Raw genomic sequence first — 26167 nt, 5'->3', positions numbered from 1 at the left:
GTTCCTATATGTCCAAGAATTTGGCGCGGGAGAAACAGATCTTTTCCGTGTGTGTGTGCGTGTGTGTGTGTGTGTAGGGGGTAAACGTATCGCGTTGCGTTGCCATCAGCATCGTGTCTATGTATCGTTCTAGCTGCTCCACCGAGCGCTTTTATTTTGAAATATCAGCAGAGGGGAAAAGCATCTGGACCATAGTCATCAATATGGGTTTAGCTTTGGTATTTTTGGGCCATGTGTACAAACGAAACGAACTACAATACAACCACAAACTACAGTCAGACACAAGTACAGTAGGATTTTTCTTAAACCCCCCTGCCTGTCTCTTGGAAATTATAGTCAGGTATTTTTGTACAAGCAGTCTGTCTTTTAATAAATTAGTGTTTTTTAAGTTAATTTAGTTTGGATTACATCGAAATTACACTACCAGTCAAAAGTTTGGACACACCTGATTGAATGTTCTATGTTTTTCATTATCTTAAAGCCATTTTGATCGAAAGGCTTCTGCTTAAATGCTTGAAATTAGTTTCTTAGACAAATATAAATAGTGAAGTTGATCCTATGTATGAATTTCTTTCCAAAGCTGCTTTAAAGAATCTGAAATATAAGATAGTTTTGATTTGTTTAACACTTTTTTGGTCACTGCATAAATCTATTTGTGTTATTTCATAGTTTTGATGTCTTTAGTGTTATTCTAAAATGTGAAAAATAGCAAAAATAAAGAAAAATGTGGTGTGTCCAAACTTTTGACTGGTAGTGTACTGTATGTTGCACTGTTACTTGTTCACTGAAACCTTGTGACTCAGGACAGCCACATAGCCTACGGAGAGGTTTAACCAAGGGCTTTTAAGTGGCCTAAAGGCTTGCTTAATTTTCTGTTTACACTTTTGTTTTTTAAGTCTATTTGCCATTGGGTGTGACACTGTAATTGTTTACAGAGTCTTGGTAAACCAATATTTATTTTATGACCAGAATAAATACTCCCTTAGAATTGCGTAATGAAGACCGCAAAAGTCAGTTTTACTGAAACAGAACTAAAACCTCCGATAGGTCAGGATAATTAGCCTAGCCTCTTGAACCCGTTTCATTACATACATAATCATGGTCATACCTTAAGGTAAAGCCCTGGGACTTTGTTCTCCAACAGTCAGAATGACTAAACAGTAAATAGAGTAACAGAAACTCAAACAATGTGGAATTTGTATTTATTTTCTTTGCCTAAAAGAACATTTTTTTTGTGTAAACAGCTGCCTGTGGCTGTGCCTGGTCAGCTCAGAAAGCCAAAAGCAAATCCTGGTTCCAAGTTGGTAATACCACCAAAAATGAGCATTTGGAAATGTTTCTTCTAGGGAAATGCCTATGTGGATTTCCTAAAAGGCCATTTGGAGACTCCAAAAGGATCCTTGGTAACCAAATGATATTATGGGTCTTTTGAGGTGTACAAGACTATATATTGTTGTATATTTCAGTAATACCACACCAAATACTCACAAAAAGATGTTTTCTATGTTAGAATGTGTTTCCTGTCACCTCTCCTAACCTTTTAAAGTGTCCTAAAACCTCTCTAAATGTAGCCAAACGGGTTTGGCTACAAGCTTTCTAGGTCATAACTTTCCAGGTCATAACCAGTGACTGTTCTGCAACACTGCTACATGGTTCTTTTTGTTTGCCATAGTCCAATTTTTAGATATCAAACTTAGTATTGGTAGTGAAGTTTAAGTTCTGTTATCATGATTAGTAGTAATACACAAACACACACTTTCTCTCTCTCTCACTCTCTCTCTCTCACCGTGCGGAAGTCGTTCTCGAACTTGTACGCCCCTCCGCCGGTGGCGCAGAGCGTCGTGTGCAGGCTGGAGAAGTTCTTGTCGCGTCCCATCTGGATGAAGCGATGCATGGCCTGCGTCGGGAAGCGGATGAAGTGCAGGTTCCCCGTCCGGCCGCACATGGTCAGGTTCCTCAGCTCCAGGTGGACGTCACGCACTCCTGTTTTACCTGGGAGACGGAGGGAAAGAGATTTACATTGTAGGTGTTTGGCTGACGCTCTTATGCAGTCCAACAGTAGAATAAGCTGAAAAAGAAACCAAACGCAGAGACTTTTTACTTTTCAGGTTGGACTGGCATCTACTGGTTAAAAGCATGACATTGCAATTGTAATTGCAATCTGCTATTGGCTGATCTTGGTTACCTGTGACGTATAGGGATGGGACAATATATCGAAATTCAATATATGACAATACAAAAATGTGACAATACACATGATGGGACAGAAAAATGAATCGTGATATTAGCTCCATTTTATTCTGCTGTAGTAATCTGTAATGACCATCACAGTTTCACAAGCTCTCCATCCAAATTATATTATTGTCACTTTGTCATGACATTTTTAAATTGTTGCTTACATTCTAGCAAGCCAATGCCATCGCTAGAAAGATTTGTGGCTCAGAAATAAACATAATTCTGCACAGTCAGACTTTATTGTCAGTAAACTTTAATTTATTACGTCGTATCGTGGTTGTATTGAATCATTAACCCCATATATATATATATTTAGATCATCCCGTCCCTATAGATAACGTCAGCGGACATCTCCCCATTCTCTCATAGAAAAACTACCAGAAGCGAGTATTCGGGTGTTAATACATGGAGTGTGTGTGTGTGTGTGTGTGTGTGCGTGCACATACCATAGGCCACGTTGGAGGTGAGGTAGCGGCGGATGGACTTGAGGTTCTCCACTTCCTCCTGTTCTTCTTCTGCGGTGATGTCGACAGGCTCAAAGTAGACCAGCTTGACCAAGGTTCCTCCGATGTCCATGCCAAACCATGGGAAGGCTGGAGAGGGAGGGAGGGAGGGAGAGAGAGAGAGATCTTGTGAACTTCTTTACTTTTGAAAGCAAGCGATAATACAGATAACAATAACAGCTCCCAGTACTAAAACTATACAGCAACTAGGGTTTGACCGACATGGGTTTTTGAAGGCCAATAACGATACAAATATTTTTAGACTCATGTCACCAATAGCCGATATTCAATATCTTTAAATTTCACCTTTTTCATTCCAAAAAAAAAGGTCAGTATTCAGTGTTTCCCCCATAATTTTATTCTTGCCAGCATCTGAAACAGCATTTAGAAAATCATGGGACACTAAAACTCTCCATCTTTTTGAACGTGGGTTAATGTGAGAGAAATTGGTCTATGTTGGTGAGGAGAGGAGAGGAGAGGAGAGGAGAGGAGAGGAGTGGAGAGGTGAGAAGAGGAGAGGAGAGAAGAGGAAACAAGGTGAGGTGAGGAGAGGAGAGGTAACAAAATGAGGAGAGGAGAGGTGAGAAGAGGAGAGGAGAGGAAACAAGGAGAGGAGAGGAGAGGGGAGGAAACAAGGTGAGGAGAGGAGAGGAGAGAAGAGGAAACAAGGTGAAGTGAGGAGAGGAGAGGTAACATGGTGAGGAGAGGAGAAGAAACAAGGAGAGGAGAGGAGAGGAGGAGAGGAGAAGAAACAAGGAGAGGAGAGGAGAGGAGAAGAAACAAGGAGAGGAGAGGAGAGGAGAAGAAACAAGGAGAGGAGAGGAGAGGGGAGGAAACAAGGAGAGGAGAGGAGAGGAAACAAGGTGAGGAGAGGAGAGGAAGAGAGGTGAGAAGAGGAGAGGAGAGAAGAGGAAACAAGGTGAGGTGAGGAGAGGAGAGGAGAGGAGACAAGGAGAGGAAAGGAGAGGAGAGGAAACAAGGTGAGGAGAGGAGAGGAAACAAGGTGAGGAGAGGAGAGCAGAGGAGAGAAGAGGAGAGAAGAGGAAACAAGGTGAGGAGAGGAGAGGATAGGTGAGAAGAGGAGAGGAGAGAAGAGGAAACAAGGTGAGGTGAGGAGAGGAGAGGAGAGCAGAGGAGAGGAGACAAGGAGAGGAAAGGAGAGGAGAGGAAACAAGGTTAGGAGAGGAGAGGAAACAAGGAGAGGAGAGGAGAGGAGAGGAGATGCAGGCCGGCCAGTTAGCTATCTGGAACATGGAGTCCAGCACAGAAAGTTCTGCAGCACCGCCGGCTAGAAAATACACCGCCACGGCTCGACAAGAGCCAGGGTTGCCATGGAAACAGACTTCTGAGACGAACCCCCACCTTCCCATCTCTCTCTCTCTTTGTGTCTAGCTTTCTCTCAGTCTCGCATACATTCTTCTGTCTCTCTCACCTTCTCTCTCTCTCTCTCTCTCACACTCTCTCCCTCTCTCTTTCGCTGTCTCTCTCTTTAGCTTTCTCTTCATCTCTCAACCTCTTTCTCACTCTACCTTCTGTCTCTCTCATCTCTCTCTCCCTCTGGCTCCTTGTCTCTATCCATCTCTCCCCTTCTCTCTCTCTCTCGTTGTCTACATCCATCTTTCCCCCTCTCTCTCCTCTTTTTCACTCATCTCTTTCTAAATCATTTTCTCTCTTTCTCTGTCGCTCCTTCTCTGTCTTCTTACCGCTCCCTCTCTCTCTCAATTCAACTGAATTAAACTCAAATAAGCTTTCTTGGCATGAACTGCAGAGAACCAATTAGTCTATTACATTTACCTTAGAGGTACATCCATCTCTCTCTCTCTTTCTTCTCCCTCTTACTCTCTCTCTCTCTCTCTCATATTAATGGCAGTGTTCACTGAGGAGAAACTGGGTTAAGCATACATTCAGGACTGCTAGTATCTGGGGGGGAAATGCAGGCATCAGCAAAGACAGGCAGCATGATTTATAGACGTACATCGACATCCTGCTGAAATGTCAGAGGAAACTCAAACAGACTTTACTCACGAGACTAGAGTGGTGTTTCAATCACTTTCAGTACGTTTTCGGATATAAAACTCCCACTCATTCCAAGTGGGAAATTAAAGTTTACCTGCTTTTTTTGTGTGCATCTGATCACATCCCTGATAATTACAGGTACACTTTAATAATATTCAATTAAATGAGCTTCACAATCACACTTTTTTTTCCATTCCAGTGAATACGTTTTGGACCTCGCCCGGCAGCTCGCTGTGTTTGCTCGCCGTCTTGTATGACATTGTTATGCAATCGGTCATTTGGTGTACATTGGAAATTTGCGTTGTCGCCCCATGTGATGAAATACATGTGGGTGTAACAAATACTTCAGTGTCACGAGAGTGAGTGATCATGTAAGATCACAGCGGGGGGGGGGTCGCCTTGCTCTTGTATATGGAGGAAAAACTTGTAAAACTGTTTTCTAACTCGGAGGATCTGTTCTGTTCCATTCCTTTCTGTTCTAGTCTTACACATGCTGCTATTTTAGAAAGCAGCTGCGTCAATCAGCTTATTTTGCATTGCCAGTTAAACAAATACCAAAGTCCTGGTTGAATACTGTGTGAACCAAAGGCTAGGCGACTACGTGCGTCTTCACTCACAACCGTCACATAGATTAAAATCAGGTCACTGAGGTTCAAGTCAGCAGAAGCTTCTTGTCATTCCTTGGGGGACAGGTTCTTTATCACCTTTAACATTACTAGGTCAGGTTTGTTGTGCGATACAGAGTTTAGATACACAGGAAAGACTTGAGGAGACGACACGTGACACAGGCGACATCCTGGACTTGAACCGACAATGTCAGGAGGGCATGCTCTTTAACAGGGCGTCACATTTTCGAAAAATCGGTGTGTCTATAGTTTGGGACGACGCACACCTCCTTTCTACTTTTTAACACAGCACATGGTAATAACAATATATGCTGTGTCAATTTGAGTTTAAATTAACACGTCCTTTTAGAAAGCAACAAGCGGCGACGTGTTCAACATACAGATGTGTTGAAAATGACAAATCCATTCCAAAACAGTGTATGGTGACACCGTCCGGCCCGCTGAGCTACCAAGACTGTGATCCATGGTACTCTTTATAAAAACAGACTTAATCAAACAGAAAAATTAAAATCTGTAATCCCTGGGATATTCAGAGTTGTTGTTAGTGTAATCTACCAGCTATGGATACTCAAAAATCAACCCCAAAAACTGATTGCTCGCTCTGTAATGACACACATTGTCAAAAAGATACAGAAGAAAATTACTAAAATCATCTGAAGTCAAAGCCTTTCTAATACAGTTTTGATGCTTTAACACTTCCTTGTTTGCTCTTTGCCGGCCAGCTGCAGCTGCCTGTCTGCATGTGCCGCTGTGTAAAGTAGTGCAAAATAAATAGAGAAAGTTGACAGGTCATGGATAAACCGAAAAGTAAATATGTGCATGTCTCATTACACAGTGAGTGTCAATATGTTGGAAAAAGAAATGCTTCAGGTGAGAAAAGATTGGGAAAATCGGGTTCCAGGGGGAAAATGGCCAGTTATGCTGATCGTTTATACTAGCAGCCGGTTAAGCAGGTAAGTTCGTCTACTCTACCAGACACTTCTGTGGGCAAGTTAAGGAGATAAAAAACTATCATTTGGAGATCTTTTTCTATTCCAACAATCTACTTGGATGGTAAAATAGACAAAGCGTCTTGTGAATTTTGGGATTTGCCAGCCTGTTAGCGCCTGTAGACTTGCGGAGCCTAAAATCCTGTATATCACTGATGACTTTTAACACCTAACTTTGCCCACTGTGTCCTGACGCAGCAATCAGAGATGGGACCATTTCACAATGGCCTCCTATAGTGTAATGACTCTGTCTGGCTTACTGAGGCAAAGTCCGCCTTCAGATTAGAGCCTTCATATTACAACTGGTGCTTTTAGGTCATGGGTGAACCGCATGTAAACATCTACTGTATGTTTTTTTTAAGCTTCCCACCGTGTTAGCTATGTCTGCTTCTCCATGTTTTAACTGTCTGTAAAATGGTAAGAACTGATGCTTTTTAATGCTAAATGGCATTAGGAGACAAACTGGTAGCATATCTAAGCAGTAAACACCACTTAAGTCCCTGGATGAACCATAACTACCCTTATTGTGAATCGTATCATAGATGATATGATATGATATTTGGAGCAGTGAATGCGTGACAGTGCCATGACTGTTAATGAATTATTAGACCTGCGTTAAACTACAGGGCTGCAGTCGAGTAAAAATCATCCTAACTGCAATTTAATTGTTCTTTTTTAAAAGTTTACATGGTCATTTTTGCGGCAAGTGAGTTTCGTGACCCTTGGGCCGCTGAAACACATGGGCGTCAAAAGGGAAAATTAATTTCATTTGGGGAAAAAAATACTTTTTGCAGATACACAGTTTTTCCTTGACGGCAGCAATAGCTTTTTTAATAACACTGCGTTGCAATACCAATTGCCTCTGAGGACATTAAAATTTGCAGACTCCATATCTGAAATAAGTTTCCAAAACAGTTTCACCTGATGAGATCAAAGGAAAAAAACTGAAAAGTCAGGAGGGTGACCTCTCACCTCAGTCAACTTCACTGTTTTGTTTTTTTCATCTGATCTGTTCTCATTGTGTTTACCTGTCTTATTGTTCTGCAACACCGTTTTTCATTCATGTCAGGCATCTTTAATTGTTTATCTTGTAGGCTTTTAATTACCGTTGTTTTGTCTGTCAAGTGCTTTGTAACTGTTTTGAAAACGGCTACGTAGTAAATAAAGTTATTCTACTAATGCTGCTGCTACTACTAGGCTACTACTACTACTTCTACTGTGACTACTACTACTGGTACCACTGCTGCTACGACTATTTCTATTACTCGTACTACTGCCACCAGTGCTATTACTTAAACTACTACTCCTACCATTGCTGCTGATGCTACTACTACTGCTTCTATTACTACCACCACTACTGCAACTACTGGTATCAGTGGTGCTGCTTCGATTATTGCTACTGCCACTACTGCTACTTGTACCACAGGTGTTGCTACAATTACTCCTACTAGTACTACTACTAGTATTACTGCCACTACTGCTACTACTATAACTGCCACTACTACCATTGCTGCTGCTACTACAACTAGGCTACTTCTACTACTGCCGTAGCTACAACTATTACTACAGCAACTATTATTACTATAACTATTACTTCTACTACTGCAACTACTACTACTGCTACTGCTACTACAGTGAACAGCGGTCACCTATCACCTCCTTGTTCTCTGGATGACTTTTGGTAGCGGTCCCCTATCACCTACTGACCTCCTCTAATCTGTGTAAACATGAACTGAGTAGCGTACACATCGGGGTGAAATTTATTTGTTTATTCTAAAAGTCTTATCAAATGTAGGGGACTTGCATCACAATAACATTGTTTTAATAATAGGTTGGTTTCTTTTTTTTTTATTGTGGGTTTTTATACAATGGGTAGTTTCAACGAAGCAATCTGATTGGTCAGTGATGTGTTCCACTTGTGATGACCCCTGTAATGATCCCCTGTAATGTTTTTTATTCTTATGTATGTTCACTACTTTGTACGAAACTTTCACACTGCACACGTGTCGGTAAGCTTTGTGCAAAAGCCAAAATTCCCTTGAGAGCATCGTTTACTGCGGTTGTGGTCAGCCGGGCCTCCTTCCTATTGCATCACCTTTGACCCCGTCAGAAGAAAAAGATTATTACAAACAAGATGTATTACAAGCACCAGAAATAACCCAGAACTGTGCAACACTAGAACTAGAAACTTTATCTCCTTCCCTGATAGACAGTTAACACTACAAGGCACAGTGACACTGTTAGAGGCCGGCCAAGACGGTCACACTGTCCTCCACAGCCTTAGCCAGGAACCCCCCCCTCCCCATCTCACACACACACACACACACACACACACACACACACACACACACCTAGCTGCCTCATAATGAACGCCAATCACTCCTATTTGTGATTTTATTATCTCAAACCACAAGCTACCTTGATTTCTACAAGGCAGTTGTCAGGCTATACATGAGTCTACCTGACATTTAAGTGTATTTCTCCCATAATAAACACATTATTTGGGGAGTACATTATTTGCATGATACAAATTTTGGCACAACAAATGTTTGTAAACACTGTTGTCTGTCTCCAGCTGCTCCGCTGTCACCTGGCTGTCGCTGATGTCAACAGTATGGCCGCGGCGACTGAAAAGACGTCATGGGAATACGGTGGGACTGACCTACATTCTCTCATTTCATTCACTGAAGCCCTGTGGCTAATTTTATCCACGCTTAACCTTACCTCTTACCTTTCCCCTAACCTAGTAACTCTAATGGAGACACTAATTAAGAGACACAAGCTGAGAAAATCTGGGCGGTGGGGGGAAAAGTGAACGAGAAGCAACACGCTGCCTCAACAATTATTGTCAAGTATGGATGGGATGATATGCTTTTCTCATGATATATATATATATATATACATTCATTGTTAAAGAACGTGCGCGTACACCCAAACAGATCACACACACATACACACACACACACACACACACACACATCCAGCCAAAGGTGAGTGTGGCAGAGTGGGGGGTTGAGGAGTGACCGAAGCCCATGTAGGTGAAAGGTCTCTGGCAAAACACACCGCTGTCTTGGCTCTCTACCTCCACTAGGTGTGTGTGTGTGTACTGTATGTATGTGTGTGTAGTTTGACTCGAATTACAAAGTCTAGAAGTCCTCATGAATATAGTATTTTCTGCCATGTTTACCACTCAGTTTTCCAACGTGACCTCAGAGATTATCGGCAGCATTTCTATTTCATGTTCTACTGCTTAACCTTTAATCTGAGGTCACACAGGGAGCTTTGGTGTGTGTGTGTGTGTGTGTGTGAGTGTGTGTGTGTCTATATTGTGCACAGAGCAGAGGACAAGAACAATACTTGTACAGCGTGTGTGTGATAAGACAAGAAAACACAGTACGGCAGCTGAACTCATGTTATCGTGTACAGTGGATACAACACATCACTGAGCTGCAGTGTGTTCACATGACAGAACAGAAGCTACAGCACTGTCACTTTCCTCACTGTATTCTAATATAGTGTTTTTACTATTAATAATATTGTTAGGTGGTTAGTCAAATTCTTTGTGCACCCATTTTACTTTGTTAATAAAAGTGATCCTGATTATTATGACACTGGTGCTGCTACTACTACTCTTTTTTCTACTACTACTACTACTACTACTACTACTACTACTACTGGTGTTACTACTGCTACTAGGCTACTACTAGTACTATTTCTACTAGTAGTACTATTGCTACTACAACCACAACTACTAATACTATAAGTGATCCTGATTGTTATGCTGCTACTACTGCTACTACTAATACTACCACTACAGCTATTGCTACTATACTACTACTAGTACTATTTCTACTACTGCTACTAATACTAATACTACCACTACTGCTGCTACTACTACTACTACTACTACTACTACTACTACTACTACTACTGGTATTGCTGCTATTACTCCTACCATTACTGCTGCTACTACTACTACTACTACTACTACTACTACTACTACTAGTACTATTTCTATTACTGCTACTACTACTAATACTACCACTACAACTATTGCTACTATACTACTACTAGTACTATTTCTACTACTGCTACTAATACTAATACTACCACTACTACTGCTGCTACTACTACTACTACTACTACTACTACTACTACTACTACTACTACTACTGCTGGTATTGCTGCTATTACTCCTACCATTACTACTGCTACTACTACTACAAATAACAACAATAAAATGTGGATAACTCACCGCTATGCTTTATCACTGTGTAAATACACTTAACTGTATTGCCCTGCTCAACGACAATATCTCAATCTCAATTTACAAATCTAAACAGGCGGGTTAACATTCAGACCACTGTGCTGGGAACAGTCCAAAACTCAAGTTCAAATCATCCAAAACTATAAAGAGGAAAGTCTTGCAACACACAAAGTCACTTCTGCACTGGTTGTGTCGACATTACAGGCCATGAAGCATTTTCAAATCAAACTTTGTACAAAATTTTGCATGTAAAATATAAATGAATGGGAATTGTATGTCCATAAAACCTGAAATACTGAAAAAAAACATTCATTCTTGGCTGCTTTCTTTCCTACTTTCACAAGTAAAATAAAACAAGACACTGGAGAGAGGGAACGTGAGGACAGTAGTCTGTTTCGTGCAAAGGGTAAACAGATGCTAATTTGTGCAGTTTCAGGTAGAAGGACGAGTTTCAAGTGGTTTTGGGGTGTGCCGTACACTGAACAATTCCTCTCATCTTGATTTACATGATCATTCACACACACACACACACCTAGAGCCACCTGCACCCTTACTGAAACCTATGGACCTGTTAGCACACCCTGTTAATGATCGGTTGACAACAACCAGTGGTAGAACATTGACTTGACCTGTTCCAGACTTTTTATACACACCTGAATCTTTTTTTTTTTTTATGGAAGTTACTCTGCGACTACATTAACACACGCACAGACTGAAACTGTCTAGCCAAACCGACTGGAAATTGGTCACACTTTTGCATCGGATTAACCTAAAAAGAAAAAGAAAAATCACCCTGGCTTTCAAATTTCAATCGGGAATCATCAATATCCCAAGAAACTTCCAGGGCTCCAGCTGAAGCCCTGATCTTACATTCCATGACTTTTCCATATATTTCCATAACTAAATTGTAGTTGCAGTGAACTAAAAATGTTCTTCCTTCCTGGTTTGTTAATGTCATTTTTCTTAAGGGATGAACAGTCTCGTTTCCACTACAGTTGGGCTGAAAACTGCCATCATCTCATGTAACCGGAGTCAAATTCCTTGTATGTGTACATACTAGGCCAATAAAGCTGATTCTGATTCTGATAATGAGTGTGTGAAACAAGGAACAAGGAAAATACATTCTGCTATATTCCTGTAAAGTGGCACATTTGTAAAATTCCCTGATATTACAAGACCTCCTCAGAGAATTTATTAAATTCCCTCACTTTCCATGCCTGGAAGACACCTCTCTAAATTCCATGATATTCCAGGAATTCCATGACCAGTAGACCTGAATAGATTTTGGACCCCATGTCTCATTTTATTGCCTGTTGCCAGGAACATTGGAGATCAAAATTGCCCCCAAAAATTGCCTTGTGTATCACCACCCAAACACAGAACATTTCTGTCACCAACAAATCTCCCTTCACAGAGATTTCAGATAACAAAGTATGTTTTTCTTGAGATCCCTCCTTATATTGACAATCCACGCATCACCCTGATATCAGTGACAAAGTGCAAAAGAAATCACTACAGCGGTCATAATCGTGTCCCAGAATATTCTTCAAGTCAACATTTCTGAAAATCGGAGACCAGACAGTGTGGGCTGTGCATCCGCCGGACTATCCTGCACCTCCGGGTTTCTTGAAAAGCTCAGGCGAAAACAACCGTTAGCCCTCTAGACAAAACGAAATAAGCGCTGATGTGACTGCTGACCTTGAACATTTGCTGAGAATCACAGAGGAAAAGTACAAAACGAAGAAGGCTTTGCAGAGCATTTAGAGCCCTTTCTGTATCTCGATCATGATATTTCAGGTGTGGATGTACTGAAACAAAGTCTCATCACGGCTAACCTTTGATAAGCGCAACAATAAAATCACACTGAATCATTTCTGCGTGGTATCAGATTCAGCTGTAACCATAAACTTGTGCAAATGCTGGTTTCTTGACTTGCAGGTCAAGGCCTACAAGCAGCAACATCCTTTTTCACAGGAGAGAAGTCGTTTTTTTTGGCCTCATATTCAATACATGACACTTCACGGCACCAGGTTTCTTGTATATTCAAACTCTTAGTCTCTCAACAAACACATAAAGGAGAATCAAAGATCAAGATCAAGTCATGCTAAGTATTTTTAGAGCTTTTCTTCGTCAACAGCCTCTGATTGAGTTCAAATAGTGTGTCTTTCTTATCTTATAGCTTCAGCCCAGCAGCCAAATACTGCTAAACTGTCGGCTCTACCAGCCGCTTTTCCAACCAAACACTGTCCAGAGGCTCATTTCTATTCTGAAAATCTAAAAGTGGCTGGTGAATTTGGAGATTTATAAAGAGTTTTATAAAAAAGAGTTAATGTCCTGCAATGGCTCTAGTAGCCATATTTTTGCCTGTAAACGTTGTTGTGTGACTTGGACCCAACATGACTGCAGGAATCCCACCTTAACCAACCAAGTCTTCCCAAAAGCGGGGATTTTATCAGGAGAAGCCAAAATCTTCAAGTGCCACCTCTTCAACCACACAATATTTAATAACCAGATCACATTTTGGATTTATTTTTCATTACATGGAACAATATCTGTGCTTCTCATCAAATAGGAAACGTTTATTCTCATTCTTCCATCTTCATTTATGGTAAAATGCTCCCAAATTGTTGGCATTTCACCCTTCATTTCAGCCTCCACCCTTAATACTCGGGATGTCGGGACTCGGGACTAGTCGACTAGTCTAAATTTAAATTTCCATTTAATCGACAGGGAAATTAGTCGTTAGGAACATCCCTACTTAATACAAATACTGGTATCAGCGCACCCCTAATCCTAGCCCAACACTTCACTCATCTTCATGAGCTGTCTACTAGGGCTGGGCGATATTGACAAAATCAAATATCACAAAATTTTTGACCCAATACCACAATATCAATAATGTGACGATATTTTGGGGATGACAGCTGGTGCTTTCAGAAAATATTTACACGAGTAAAATTTTGAGAAACAAGCATTAGCAGGTTAATGTGGATATGATGGAGAAGCAGGTCGAGGCTTTCACTGTTCATCTCACTCTATAACATTATAACAGTCAAGATAACTGTAACGCAGCCTTTAAGACCAGGAAAAGACAACATTTAAGCTATATCACAATATTACGATAACCAAAATCCCAGAGGATCTCTAGTCTGATATCACAATATTGATATTATATCGATATATCACCCAGCTCTACAGTCTACCTCGAAACAACATCCAGCCCGAGGTAACTGGCATCCGAAAATCCACCACAAGCATTGAAAAAGCAGACAGCGAACGCAGCCAATCCACAATAAAAAAAAAAAAGCAACGCCAAGTTTTGCTGTTCTTTCGTTTCTTACCAATTTGCTCCGTCATAGTTGTTGTTGTGACTTCCCTGCTCTGCGGCCACTAGCCTCACCTGGATGGCTACAACCCAGCTCACTGCTGGCCAGGCTCATACGACACACCCACAGCTAATTTTATACGTTCCAGAACGTCCCCGAGCCAATTTTCAGGCAAACAGAGGGATTTGGGTATGTACACACAGGGTTACAAACATACACAGAATGATGATGTGCAATACACCCTGTTTATTTATCGTTATTTTAATTCTGGCAGTGTTAGGCGGCGGCCACACTGAATCCACTGTGTCTGTCTGTCTATGTTCATTTCAATTATTTTCACTGACAGGTGTCTGTTGTCCGGACAGGACTGATGACGCTCCGTCTGTCAGATTTCCATCCGTTTTGATGGACAGAACGTTCAACCCAGCTGAACTTTTTCTGGACGGACGGACGGAGCAACAGTACGACCAAAACAAAGATAAGTTTCTTATTTCATTTATACTATATAGACTTTTTCTTATTTTTTCTGTGAAGCAGCACCGCTAAAGAAGAGCCTTCCGGTTCTTCTGCCTTGCCACCATGTTTAAATCTATCCCCGTCAATAATTCTGTCCGTTTTGTGATGGATCAGTGTGTCCGCCGCCTTACCTACGGGGCTGCTGTGCAACCACAACCCTAACCCACCTCAAGAAAAAAAAAAAAAAAAAAAGAAGAAGAGGAAAAAAAGTGAAAAATCCCATCCCTGCAGGGACTACAGTCCAGGGACGACCCGGGTGGGGAGGAGCCCAGAGGTTATCGCAGTTTATCAGGACAGTTGGCTTTCCTCCAAGGATAACTCAGCCATAAAGCAGAGGGGCTGCGATCGGACATTTCAAAGTTTACTGACACGATGTCCCCTCAATTATGTAATGTGGGCTAACTCTGATCTTTCTGAGGCTACGGTGCATCGCCGCAGACCACAGCATAGGAATGTATGCGTTATCCGCTATCTGATCATTACGACACCACGCTCTCCAGGGTTATTTGCATCACGCCAAACGCACCAGAGCAACATGTTGTACATTATCTGTTCTCGTTATGCTGGATGTAAAGGAGGAGTCTCATTATTGAGTCTGGGGGGAGAAATCACACCACAGTTTTCCAATGAAATTTTACGCTGCTTATGAGACTGGATTCTGCCTGGTTTTATCAGCCATACAGCCAAATGTTCCACAAATATCTGACTTCATTGCACCTGGACTTGAAATATCTCATCTTACTCATAGATACAGAATGCAGAGTACAAATATCGTGATATGTCTAGTCTGCTGTCTGTTGCATATCTTACACCGTCCCACTGCACTGCATGTGAGGTCCTGCAGTCCCTGTACTAAAGAGTGTAAAGAGAGGAACGTACTGTGTTACTAAGTAAGTTGTCAACACGTCTCCGCACCGAGAAGTTCCTGTACATTCACTGTACTTGGCAATTAAAGTGATTGTGTTTTATCTTGTTGTGTTGGAGATATTTTTTTCCTTCAAAGAATAAACCTCACAGAACAACTGTCCCTTGGTATTTCTGTTCTGCTGGAAACAGAATAATAACAACCAGCGGGTAAACAGAACGCTATTCCCCTTTTAGCACAAATTAATATTAATATCTGTGGTAAACTGCAGGTTTTAGTGTTGTTCTGTCTTGCCCAATAGGTAGAGTACAGACACTGTAAGGGTTAGGTGTTTCATTCCCAGTGGATCCACACATCAAAAAAATAGAAATGGTACTGTATGGCGCTTTGAATTCGATCCTCAACGAAATGACATCTTATACTACATTCGTGGAAAGGACAGTTTAGCTGCCAGTCACGCTCTTTGTTAAAGAACAATAGCTTACAAAAGTTGTAGTTACCGGGCCTTAATCAGGTCGAGCTTGCCAGGCCAACAGTGCAGGCCGGTGGTAACCAAAACAAACACTTCATATGAAAGCATGTAATCAGGAGAACCCTCAAAAAGTAGAACATTTTGGAGGAAACTATCAGGAAAAGCTGAAGTTGGAGTTGAAATAACTGTATCCTTCTAAGAAAATCACTTCTTTGATATATTTTTATGCAGGATTTGAATTAGTGATAGGTGTACGAATTTCCTTGAAAGCATAAAGACAAACATGATGCGCTCTCTCTCTCTCTCTAACACACTGTCTCTCTCTCTCTCTCAGTCCAACAGTCTCCCAGTCTCTCTCTCTCTCTTCCACTAACACAATTACAGATGGATGTGAGGAATGCCGACTAGTCGGCTTAGCAACCAGGCCCCTACACTTGACGCTGGTCTCTTTGCTAACGTTTCCACAGGATGAGAACAGGTTTCACCATGACACCCAGACTCGGCCACAACAACCGCAGGCCTCTCACTGAGTGGCAACAATAAGGGACTAACAGAACATTAAGTTTCGCAATTCCCTGCCATCTAGGAGTGTGCAGCTGCCTGTAAAAGCACAACTTCAAACGTGCAGACAAAGTCAAGTTCATCAACTGCATAATCTGTTTGTTTTTTGTATTTTATCATGTTTCATATGTGCAACATTCTCATCATTAAGTGAGAAGTACTAAAATAACCAATGAATTGAGAGACTTGAACTCCTTGTTTTCAAATCTAGGCCTAATCTATAAAACACTGAAATAACTAACTTAGGAAAAAATTGTTAACAGCCTTCAATTGTTTGTTTTCATATCCAAGCCTAGTTTCTAAAACAAGCCAAAGACCAGCTTGAGGAGAAAAAAAAATGAGTAAAGAGATTTAAATTCCTTCCTTGTTTTTATACCTACGCCTGGTTAATACTGCCAAACACTGACCAACTTACCAGGTTTCTTCTCACTTATAAGCTTCATAGTGATGCAAAATCTCAGCTCACAGGTGCATGCAGAAACTCCTGAACAGGCTCCTCTGGGAAAAGGCTCAGCAGGCTTTAGTCAGTCTGGTATCTTTAAAATGCTTCACACAGCTACGAAAACGCCACTTTTACACATTCTGTGCTTAAACCGCAAGTTTTACAGGATGATCTTCACACCATCCGACAGCCAGTAAATAAGGGGGCGGGGCCGGAGACCTTTAACCCTGCCTCCTGGTGACAGGAGTCGGACGCTGATTGGCTGAAGCACGCCAAGCCCACTTATCAGGAGCTTTTTCACCACCGGGGGTGTCCACCAATCACAACGCACCAACTGCAACCTCAGGTTTCATAAAAACAAAAGGAGGTCTCCCCGACGACGGCAGGCTGCGAGATTGGACAGAACAACTAGACGCACCAAACACCTTATCTGATAATAAAATGCAGGTATGAACGGAAGTTAATGTGCTTTGAAATACAAATTACCCCTCAAATTATAACAATAAAAAGGGAGCGAAGAGAAAACATCACCCGGATGTCAGAGGTTGTTACTCAAGGGTAACGTTAGCTCATGCATTGGCTCTCATTGCAACATGCCATGGTTGTGCAAAGCGAGCAAACCCCCAGCTGATCAATGTTGCACAGTAGAGGATTGCAGTCGCCTCATCTGGTGTCTCTTAATCAATGACTAGACATCACGCGATTCCCTGCCCCCCAAATAAGTCACATATTGTGCAAATACACCATCTACTTCCTATCTGGTTGACACTTACGGGGTCTGTTCCGTCTCACCGACTCAGTCCTCCTCCGTAGCCTGCACCTCTTGGCCGGGGAGCCGTTGCATTCTGCATCGTCGCTGCGGTGCAAATGATGCACGTTTTCAAATGTGCTGTTGGGTCCGCTCGAGCCGAACGCATTGCTGCAGCCGCCGTTAGCGGTAACGACGACGTGGCTGTGAAACCCCCTCTGGCTCTGCCCGTTGTTGACATGAAAAGGTCCCGACGCTCCTTTCTTGTCCATCATTGACTTGGCTTTATCCATGGCTGCAGCTAGCCTAGCCTCGCCTAGCTTAGCATGTGCAAAAAAAGCCCGACCGCCAGCAATGAGATACCTGGCTAACGCGCAAGCTAACGTTAGCCTCGCTTGCTAGCTAATGTGACAGCTCTGCGAGCAGCTAAAGCACGCGCTACAGCCAAATATCTTCCGCAGTTTATGCTAAATATTCCGCTAAAAATTGACGTACATTTTTTTCCATTAAGAGTAAAAAATGGAAATACGGCTAGCCGCTAAAATACAATATTTCCTTCGAGGTCACTCGCGGTCATTTCCCTACATTTGGATCCTGGCTGGCGCAGCAGCCGGTGTGTGTGTATGTATATATGTGTTCGCTCGCTCGCGCGTGTGTTGGTGGTCTACGTCACACCCAGCTCCTCCAGAGCGAGGCCCGAACCCGTTCACCCTCTCCGACCGGTTTTCTCTCGGCGCAGCAGCCTCGTCTCTGCAGCAAAATTAGACGTTGTAATGTAGATTACAGAATGCAAACAGCGACTCGTCTGTGTCGCCAATATAAAGACCGATATAAATGTGAAATGTGGTAGCGGCTCCCGTTGGAACATATAAAACAAAGTCACACACACACCAACACACTCCTGTCAGTCACTGCAGCTGTGTGCGCTTTATTTATAAGCATCGCTGTTCACCGTCATCCTCATTCCCTGCAATCCTTTCCGTGCGTGATGTGGGCAGTCATGCTGTCAGTATGTCACTTCGGAAAATGAACTGCAGTAACCCTGTAATTATTACATTTAGAAACACAGCCTATCATAAAAATATCACAACAGAACTATAAATTACATCTAATATCCTATAGGAACAGTATAGTGATACCATAAGAGATTTAAAAAAGTACCACAAGGTCGCTATAGAGAGTACAGACACACAACTGAGTACAGACACAATATAAGACACTATAGGAATATTATAATGATACAATAGGAGATAAACAAAATGCCCTGTCACTATTGTGTACCAAACACCATAAATCCATATAGGATTATTATAGGAATATTATCAAGGATTTTTTGTTAGGAATTGGCAAGCATAACGACTGCCATTGCCACTGATTATAGAATGCTTACAAATAAATTATACTGTATGAAGCAATGGCCATATATAAGGCACTGTCATTTAATATAGAAAAATCACTCTAATATTCCTATAATATTCCTACAGGGACTTGTGTCTCTGTGGTACTCAGTAGTGACTTTTTAGTGAATTTCATACTTTTTTGTACTCTGGTATTTTTTCTATCTCCTATGGTATCGCTATAATATTCATATTGTATTATAGTTTTGCTGTTATAGGTGTAGTGTCTTTCTAAAATGATTTATAGGATTACTATAGTTGCTTTTCAGAGAGATAGGGAGATTAATCAAAAAACTGTTGTAATTTATTAAATGGATCAAAGTGGAAATATGAGAATATACCAAGCACCATTTGTCTAAATTCACATACAGAAGGCAAGTCAAAATGTCAATGTCAAATGTCAAATCAAAATAAAAACAAAGTCACTGATATTTTTCACCAGTTCTTCAGTTTGTCTTCTATCAGTAGTGATCCCTAAATGTGAGATGGAACACAATGCTTTAAGTACATTTCCTTAAGTTTTAAGTCATTTCTTTTTAGTTGAAAGACGTAAAACCAAAATATCTTGGATGACTGAGAGGGTCGATGTAGTCAAGTTTTGCTGCCATCTTCTGGTAAAAAGCAACCGAACCGAGAGCTTGAGGTGTGACCAAGTCAACTTTGCTCGAGTCCCAAGTCAGTCTCAAGTCTAAATGTAGATTACCAAGTCAAGTCAGAACAAATCAAGAGTCCAGCATCAAAAGTGAAAACATTTATTGACGAATGTGTATGCATTTGTGAATATCATTTTGCATTAATTCAAATGAAGGTTTACAAAACACAAATTGAGAGATTTGTTTTGTGCACAGCAAAACATATTTGTGGGATGACATCTTGTCACTACAACTTATTAGTGTTCACGAAACGGCCACATTCCAAATAATTTTATAAATTTACAATCAACCATAAACAAAGCGCAGCAGTTATTACTCACTTTTTGTAAGTAGACTTGATCGTATCACTGTGAAATAAGTCATGATGCCAAGTGGGAGAAATCAAGGCCTAAAAAAGTTCCATTGATCCCACTTGTAATCACCAGTAGCAGGTTGACGTGCACAGTTTGTCCCAGTCAGCAGGTCGTATTTACGATAAATCTCACAGGACATGAACGCAGCATTAATACCAGGTGTAAAGGGGGCCTTAACACTAGTAATGTATAATTATTCAAGCATCTTGGTTGGTTGTGAGGTAGTTGCACAATTTTGTCTCCGTCTGTCTATTTTACTCGTGAGTCCACCAGGATCCTCTCTTTACGGCAGTGGCTCTCAACGTGGGGGTTGGGACCCCACAGGGGGTCGCAAGATAATTTGGGAGGTCGCAAGATTATTAATTGGATAGGAAAAAAACATATTTATCTGAGACAAATTTATTCTATGCATTTTTTACTCTAATTTTGGCTTTTTTTCCTTGTGAAATATTGCATAGTTTTCAGCCTCTCGGCCTCCTCTGATACTCAAATGAAACAACCTGAAAAGGGAAAATCATTCTCTGGTTGAACTGTTCACCACTCTGCATATGCAGCCCAGTGACGGGGGTTGTGAGCAGGCATCGGTTCATTTTTAGGGGTCCCGGGCCAAAAAGGTTGAAAACGCTACACTGCTTTACGGCACTAGCTTCATTTCTCATTCTTTTCAGCAGAAAGTACGCTGGGCTGCACGGCCCAGACAGAACTGAGAGCTCAGCATGGGTTTTAACACTCAGAGAAGTTAAAAATATTTCAACTTTTAGCAAGAGTGCTGTGCTTCACATAAGGTTTTAATAGACTTCTAGCAGCATCCAGAGCCACACCAGACGCTTCCCATGAGCATCGTATTAGTGCCAAAAAAAAACAGAGATGCCTGGTGGACACACAGGTCTTATTCATACATCAATCAATCTATCTATCTGTCCGTCCGTCCGTCTGTTCGTCCATCTGTTCCTTCATCCTACCAGGGCAGTTCAGCCCCGTCCCAGCTGTAAGCCTTGCCAGTCTTGTGGATGTTCAGTGAGTCTATGACGCTCATCAGACAGTTAACAGAGAGCTCGGTGCTGAACAGCTTGTCCTTCGGTACGTTCCTGTGGTACGGCCGGGACAGGTCCGTGTTCACCGTTCCTGGGTGTAGAGACACACACACCACCTGGGGGAAAGAAATCAGACATGGAAACAAGTTTGTCAGCTTGCAAAAAAACCTTGCATCTCAAAAAATGCGAACATGTCAGACTGGTTTTCAGCCTGACCACCATGTGGTTTTGACTTCATCCAATGGGTTTTGTAAAGGGTTTCGTCAGCCCAAAGCGGTCACAGAATTAGTTTCTCAGCCCATAAAGCAGCATGTAATCCTTCAAAATTGAGGTTACGAGGTTTTCACCCAACAACAACGATATACACTGAGGGTTCAAAGGATTAGGACTATCTTCTCTGAATCCAGGTGAAAGCTGTGATCCCTTACTGATTTTACCAATTCGGTTTATGATCCATAGATTTCTTTTTCTTCATAGGCTTTCTTAATATGCTTGCATGTGGAATGTCTTGTAATTGTCAATAATGTTGTTTTGAACCACAACCACAGAAAATGTCATTTTTTTGTTTTGCCCATAGAAATACAGCGGGTCATATCATGCAAACGGAGCTAAAGCTTTCAGAGTTCCTGGCAGCAGATGGTGGAAGGAGGGAAAGGAAGATGGAGAAATCACTTCCAACATGTTGATCCTCCTCAGTGAAGACAAAGATGCTACAGAGGGGGGGACAAGTAGCAACGGGGCTTATGGGAAATGTGGTCATAATTTTGAGAAACACTAGCACTAACAATACCTCTGGCGTGAGATGGAAGCTACTAACCATGGTCTCCACCATGGTCTCATATGGTTAAGGTAATTATACCAAGATATCACGGTTAATTTGACAATGATATAGTGATGTTTAAAAATTAAGAACAGTCAACTACCTTGGGTCGAGCTCGGCCGAGCTCTATAGACAGATTCCTGGTGGCCATGTTGAGAGCCGCTTTAGACATTCTGTAGCTGTACCAACCACCAAGACCTGGGGGGGGGGACAGAGACAGTTAGAAGATTTAGGAAGTGAACCCTTCCCATTCCTTCACACTGCATGCAGAGACATAAAAAAGGCATCCAGAGTTCGTCTGACTCTGGGTAAGCAGGAAAAATAGCCAAATTTGCCAAGAAACAAAAAACTATCCCTTTAAGTTTGTGTTGTTTTCATGTTTAATGTGACCTATGTGAGCAACCCACCAAGTCATATCCCTTGTATGTGCAAACTTACTTGACTGGAAAAACTGATTCTGATTACAAAATAGTTATGCTTTCAAGTATAGAATAATTTATGTTTAGAACATATTAGAACAAAGCAAAATCTTTTTTATGCATCCAATTATGGATGCATAGCATTTTGGAATGGAAGCCTTCAACTGATGGTTGGCTACCTGCCAAAGTGAGGATAGACAAACTTAGCAGCCACAGCTACAATTTCCCATCATTTGGCTGGTGGTTATTTCCCACCGTGCGTACCGTTGTCGCCGATGGATCCCACCTTGGCGGTGATGTTGACGATGATGCCGCTGTGCTGCTTGGCTTTCTCTGCAGGCTGCTGACCAAACCCCCCTCCGCCTCTCTGAAGGAGGGGGGCAAAGTACTTGGCCATCACCAGCGGACCCACGGTGTTGGTGGTCAAGGTGGAGATGATGCCCTGCAGGGAAAACAAGCAAATACATACAGATCAATGACATAAATCAATGAAAAGGTTTGGTGAGAGTGGCTGGGCATTCTCCTTAGAGCTCCAGGAGATGGATGAATGAGTAAATGAACGGATGAATGAATCAATGAATGAATGAGGTGGTCAGTAATGAAATAACATTCCTCTGATCTCATCTTCCCAGCTCACATCCAGGGGAGACAAACAAATATATAATGAATTAATCAATACATTTATAACAATATTAGTTTTGAGCAGTCTGGTTATTTCTATGGAGCTAGATGAATGAATGGAAAGTTAAATTAACCCTCATTTTTCTGAGGACCCTTGGGAACCTCCGCAAGGACCCCTGGGTAGTCCCTGGACCCCAGGATGGAAACCACACACCCAACCCACATACAAGTAGCTTTGGAAGGATGAGTGTACTGAATGCACCAGTAGATCGGAAGCCTCCTTACCCCCGACACCTGCCATTCTCTCTCAAAGTGCCCTCTCTCATTCTCTGTGGAGAGAACATCATGCCAACGTCCATTAAAAAAATCTGGCAATTTACTATTTCCTAACTTATCGACACCCGTACATAATGATAGACCACAACGTAAGACATTTTGTGAAATAAGAGGCCATTCTGGTAAATTCGGCGTATAGCTTACGTATCAAGCAGTTCTTTATTTCAATAAACTTTTATAATTTATTCAGAGTGCTCGCTGTCGCCTCTGCTGTATATTTTAGTGGAAGACGACCGTGGGGCGAATCACTTCCAAAAGTTAAAATTGTACTGAAATAAGTGTTGCTAGGTGTACTGGATCTATGCCGAATATAAAAGTGGATCTAAACGATTTGTGAAAGATCTTAAAACATGTTATACGAGGCGTGTACGTTTGTCAATAAGTAAGGCCACATTGAAGTGACATATTTTTGAATGGGATTTGGCGTTACGGTTCTTTCCGTACGAGAGCCACTGGAAACGACTGTTGTGCCACTGGGCTAAATCACAACCAGCATTCAAGTCACTTTGACTGTGTGTTAGCTGTCCTCCCCTCACCTGAGCGGTAACATCCCTCAGGCTGGTCTCTCCCTTCCCGGACGGATGAAGCATCGCCGAGCAGTTGATGATCAGGTCCAGTTTGCCGAAGCTCTCCTTGACCCGCTCCGCAGCTCCGCGGATCTCCTCCTCCCGGTTCACGTCCAGCCGGAGGACCGTCAGTTTGCCCGGGTGTTGGGCGGCCAGGCCCCGCAGCTCGGCCGCACCGTCCGGGTTTCGACATGTCGCGATAACGGCGGCGGGGGTTTTGTTTTTTAAGATGTGTCTGCAAAATTCAAGCCCAAGTCCTCTGCTGGCTCCCTGTACCAGCGCGATGGAGGCAGCCATGATGGTACGATGACAGTAGGACGCCGGTGAATGGAGAAATGTAGTATTGTTGCCTTCAAATGCTGTGGGAAATATCGTAATTTAGATGTTTTACGACCCAAAGAGTGCCGAGAGCATGTAAACCCCATCATCAGCTGATAGTAAAAGTAATGTATTTATTATCAAATGTTATTGTTTGGAATCATATATAAATGATTAGTATTGAATAGATATCAACTTGCATGTGTGTCAGTAAGTCATGATTTCGAATTGAAAGTAGGAGTTTAGGAGGAGTCCCTGAAGGCAGCATGTTTCACAACAAGCACAGTCCGCCCTCTGTAGCTCAGTACAGTAGAAAGGGCACTTACACAACTCTACCCAGGCCACGTGTTTTTGTTTAGTCTTTATAATGTAGGTGTATTGATGTAGATTATATATGATACGGACTTTTTATGAGCACGTGCCACATCCCAGTTCCTACACAGTCTCAAGTCAACTCCTCCTAAATAGATTATAGACACATTAGGCCAGTGCATGCGTCAATATGAGTGTTCTTCAGGACTGTAAGCTATAATGTGTTTGTTTTTATCAAAAGCCATAGTCATTAATACATAATTTCTTAAAATTTCTTTAAACACACCCACACAGGTCAGGCGATTATTTTATGGTAATTCAGCCAATTGGTGCACATTACGTTAAAACAGACAGAAAAATAGCATAGGGATGTTTAGGACATCAGTCCATGATTAATATTCATAATTGAAACCAAAAAGGAATATAGAAAATAAAGCACTTTTCAGAAGGTGACCTTGGAGAGGTGAGATCACTCACAGCTATTATCTGGACTATAGTTAGAATCCTCCCCTCTATTTAAATAGGCTGCTGAACATTAAATGCAAAAGCTAATTCCCTTCACATGAAACATCTGTATTTCCAACTTCAGACATTGTTTCCCTTAACCGTGAGAAAATATGTTTAAAAATGAAAATTTGAATTTGTGCCTCTGTATATTTTACTAATGCATAGTAGACTCCTCCAGCCATTCAGAATGGATGAGGCTTTTCATGATGATCTTTGTGACGTGGTATTGAAAATATCAGCTTCCTAACAGAAGAAAATCACAGGTGGAATAATTTACTTCTTAAAATAAGTTATGGTTAAAGTTAAGTTTCCATACCTAACAAACAAACCAGCCCCTGGTCTAAACTACTAATAGCAATACCAACAAGTTCACAGGTGTCTGTTTATCTATGCTTGTGTGTGTGTGTGTGTGTGTGTGTGTGTGTGTGTGTACACCTCTAAGTCCAGCTAAATATATTGATGTGAATGTCTGTATTTATAGGCTACAAAGGAATGTCCAAGAGTTTGCAGAAACAGTGATGGTCATTTGTTGCCTCCTAGTGGTTGAATCTGATTCACTGCAGACAGACTAGTGACAGACTGCTCTACCTTCACTTGACTTATTTTCTAGACAAATACTCTTACTCTGACTTGAGTAAAATAGTAACTAATTAGCAGTACTTTATCATGAATAAAATATTTCACAACTCTATCCACCTCTGATAGCAAATTATGATAAAAGACACATGAAAACGAAGTCAGTGTTGTGTTCAGTCATTGAACACAGCCCTGTGGATCTTTTCAGCACTAGTCTTGTGGCTGGTAACACTAATGGTGCCATTCAATTCTGCCACTGTCTTCTCTGACAGACGTTTGATTATTTAATCAAAGTCCACCTGGGAAAGTGATGTGTGGGCACTGCTAGCGATATGCGTTAGCAGCCTCACAAGCAGACGAGTGACCAAGTGTCTGTACTGAAAGCCACTCTCTGACGTCACTGCTGACTCAGAAGAAACAACCGAATCAGCTGAGGCACCATCATATGCCGCTTTAAATGGTGGAGCCAAACTGGCAGCAGGCACTACAAGACCAGGCTGAGGAACTAGGACCCACAGACTCCCAAATCCAGAGCTGTCAATTTCAGAACACTGTCGGATTACGCCTAATTCCTCATGGAGTGCCAATGTGTCCGAGCTGTCAGAGCTGTCCTCCAAAGTTGCTGACTTTGAGTTATTTACTGGGGCCAGTTGCATAAAGATAGACCTAGTCTTAGACTTAAAGTCGAG

The 26167-nt window shown here is 41.8% G+C and overlaps 2 protein-coding genes across 2 annotated transcripts in view; both read right to left on the bottom strand.

Moving 5' to 3' along the window:
- The window catches only part of pank1a (pantothenate kinase 1a), a 27153-nt gene extending 9294 nt beyond the window's left edge, over nt 1-17859 (bottom strand). The window contains exons 1-3 of the mRNA XM_078288828.1: nt 17592-17859; nt 2682-2828; nt 1787-1992 (exon numbers count right to left, since the gene is read on the bottom strand). Coding sequence (XP_078144954.1) covers nt 1787-1992; nt 2682-2828; nt 17592-17859 — 621 coding nt within the window. The remainder of the gene's footprint in view (nt 1-1786; nt 1993-2681; nt 2829-17591) is intronic.
- A 2062-nt stretch (nt 17860-19921) lies between these two features.
- On the bottom strand, nt 19922-24062 carry LOC139929555 (C-signal). Its single transcript, XM_071922491.2, has 4 exons — nt 23736-24062; nt 22507-22684; nt 21927-22021; nt 19922-21119 (listed from the first exon to the last, which is right to left on the bottom strand). Exons 1-4 carry the CDS (start codon nt 24060-24062, stop codon nt 20928-20930), a joined length of 792 nt encoding a protein of 263 aa, XP_071778592.1. The 3' UTR covers nt 19922-20927.
- Between the last annotated feature and the right edge of the window lie 2105 nt (nt 24063-26167).

This window comes from Centroberyx gerrardi, chromosome 15 (genome assembly GCF_048128805.1).
Source record: "Centroberyx gerrardi isolate f3 chromosome 15, fCenGer3.hap1.cur.20231027, whole genome shotgun sequence".
NCBI lineage: Eukaryota > Metazoa > Chordata > Actinopteri > Beryciformes > Berycidae > Centroberyx > Centroberyx gerrardi.
Note: the sequence above shows the minus strand (reverse complement) of the source record. Positions and strands in the feature narration are given on the sequence as shown.

Excerpts from the sequence above, each read along its gene's own strand:
- LOC139929555 (XM_071922491.2), bottom strand. The coding sequence starts at position 24,062 with ATGGCTGCCTCCATCGCGCTGGTACAGGGAGCCAGCAGAGGACTTGGG. Across the intron at positions 22,685-23,735 it reads TGAGGGATGTTACCGCTCAG|GGCATCATCTCCACCTTGAC; the intron begins GTGAGGGGAGGA and ends TTTTCCCTGCAG. Across the intron at positions 21,120-21,926 it reads TCGGCCGAGCTCGACCCAAG|GTGGTGTGTGTGTCTCTACA; the intron begins GTAGTTGACTGT and ends TCTTTCCCCCAG.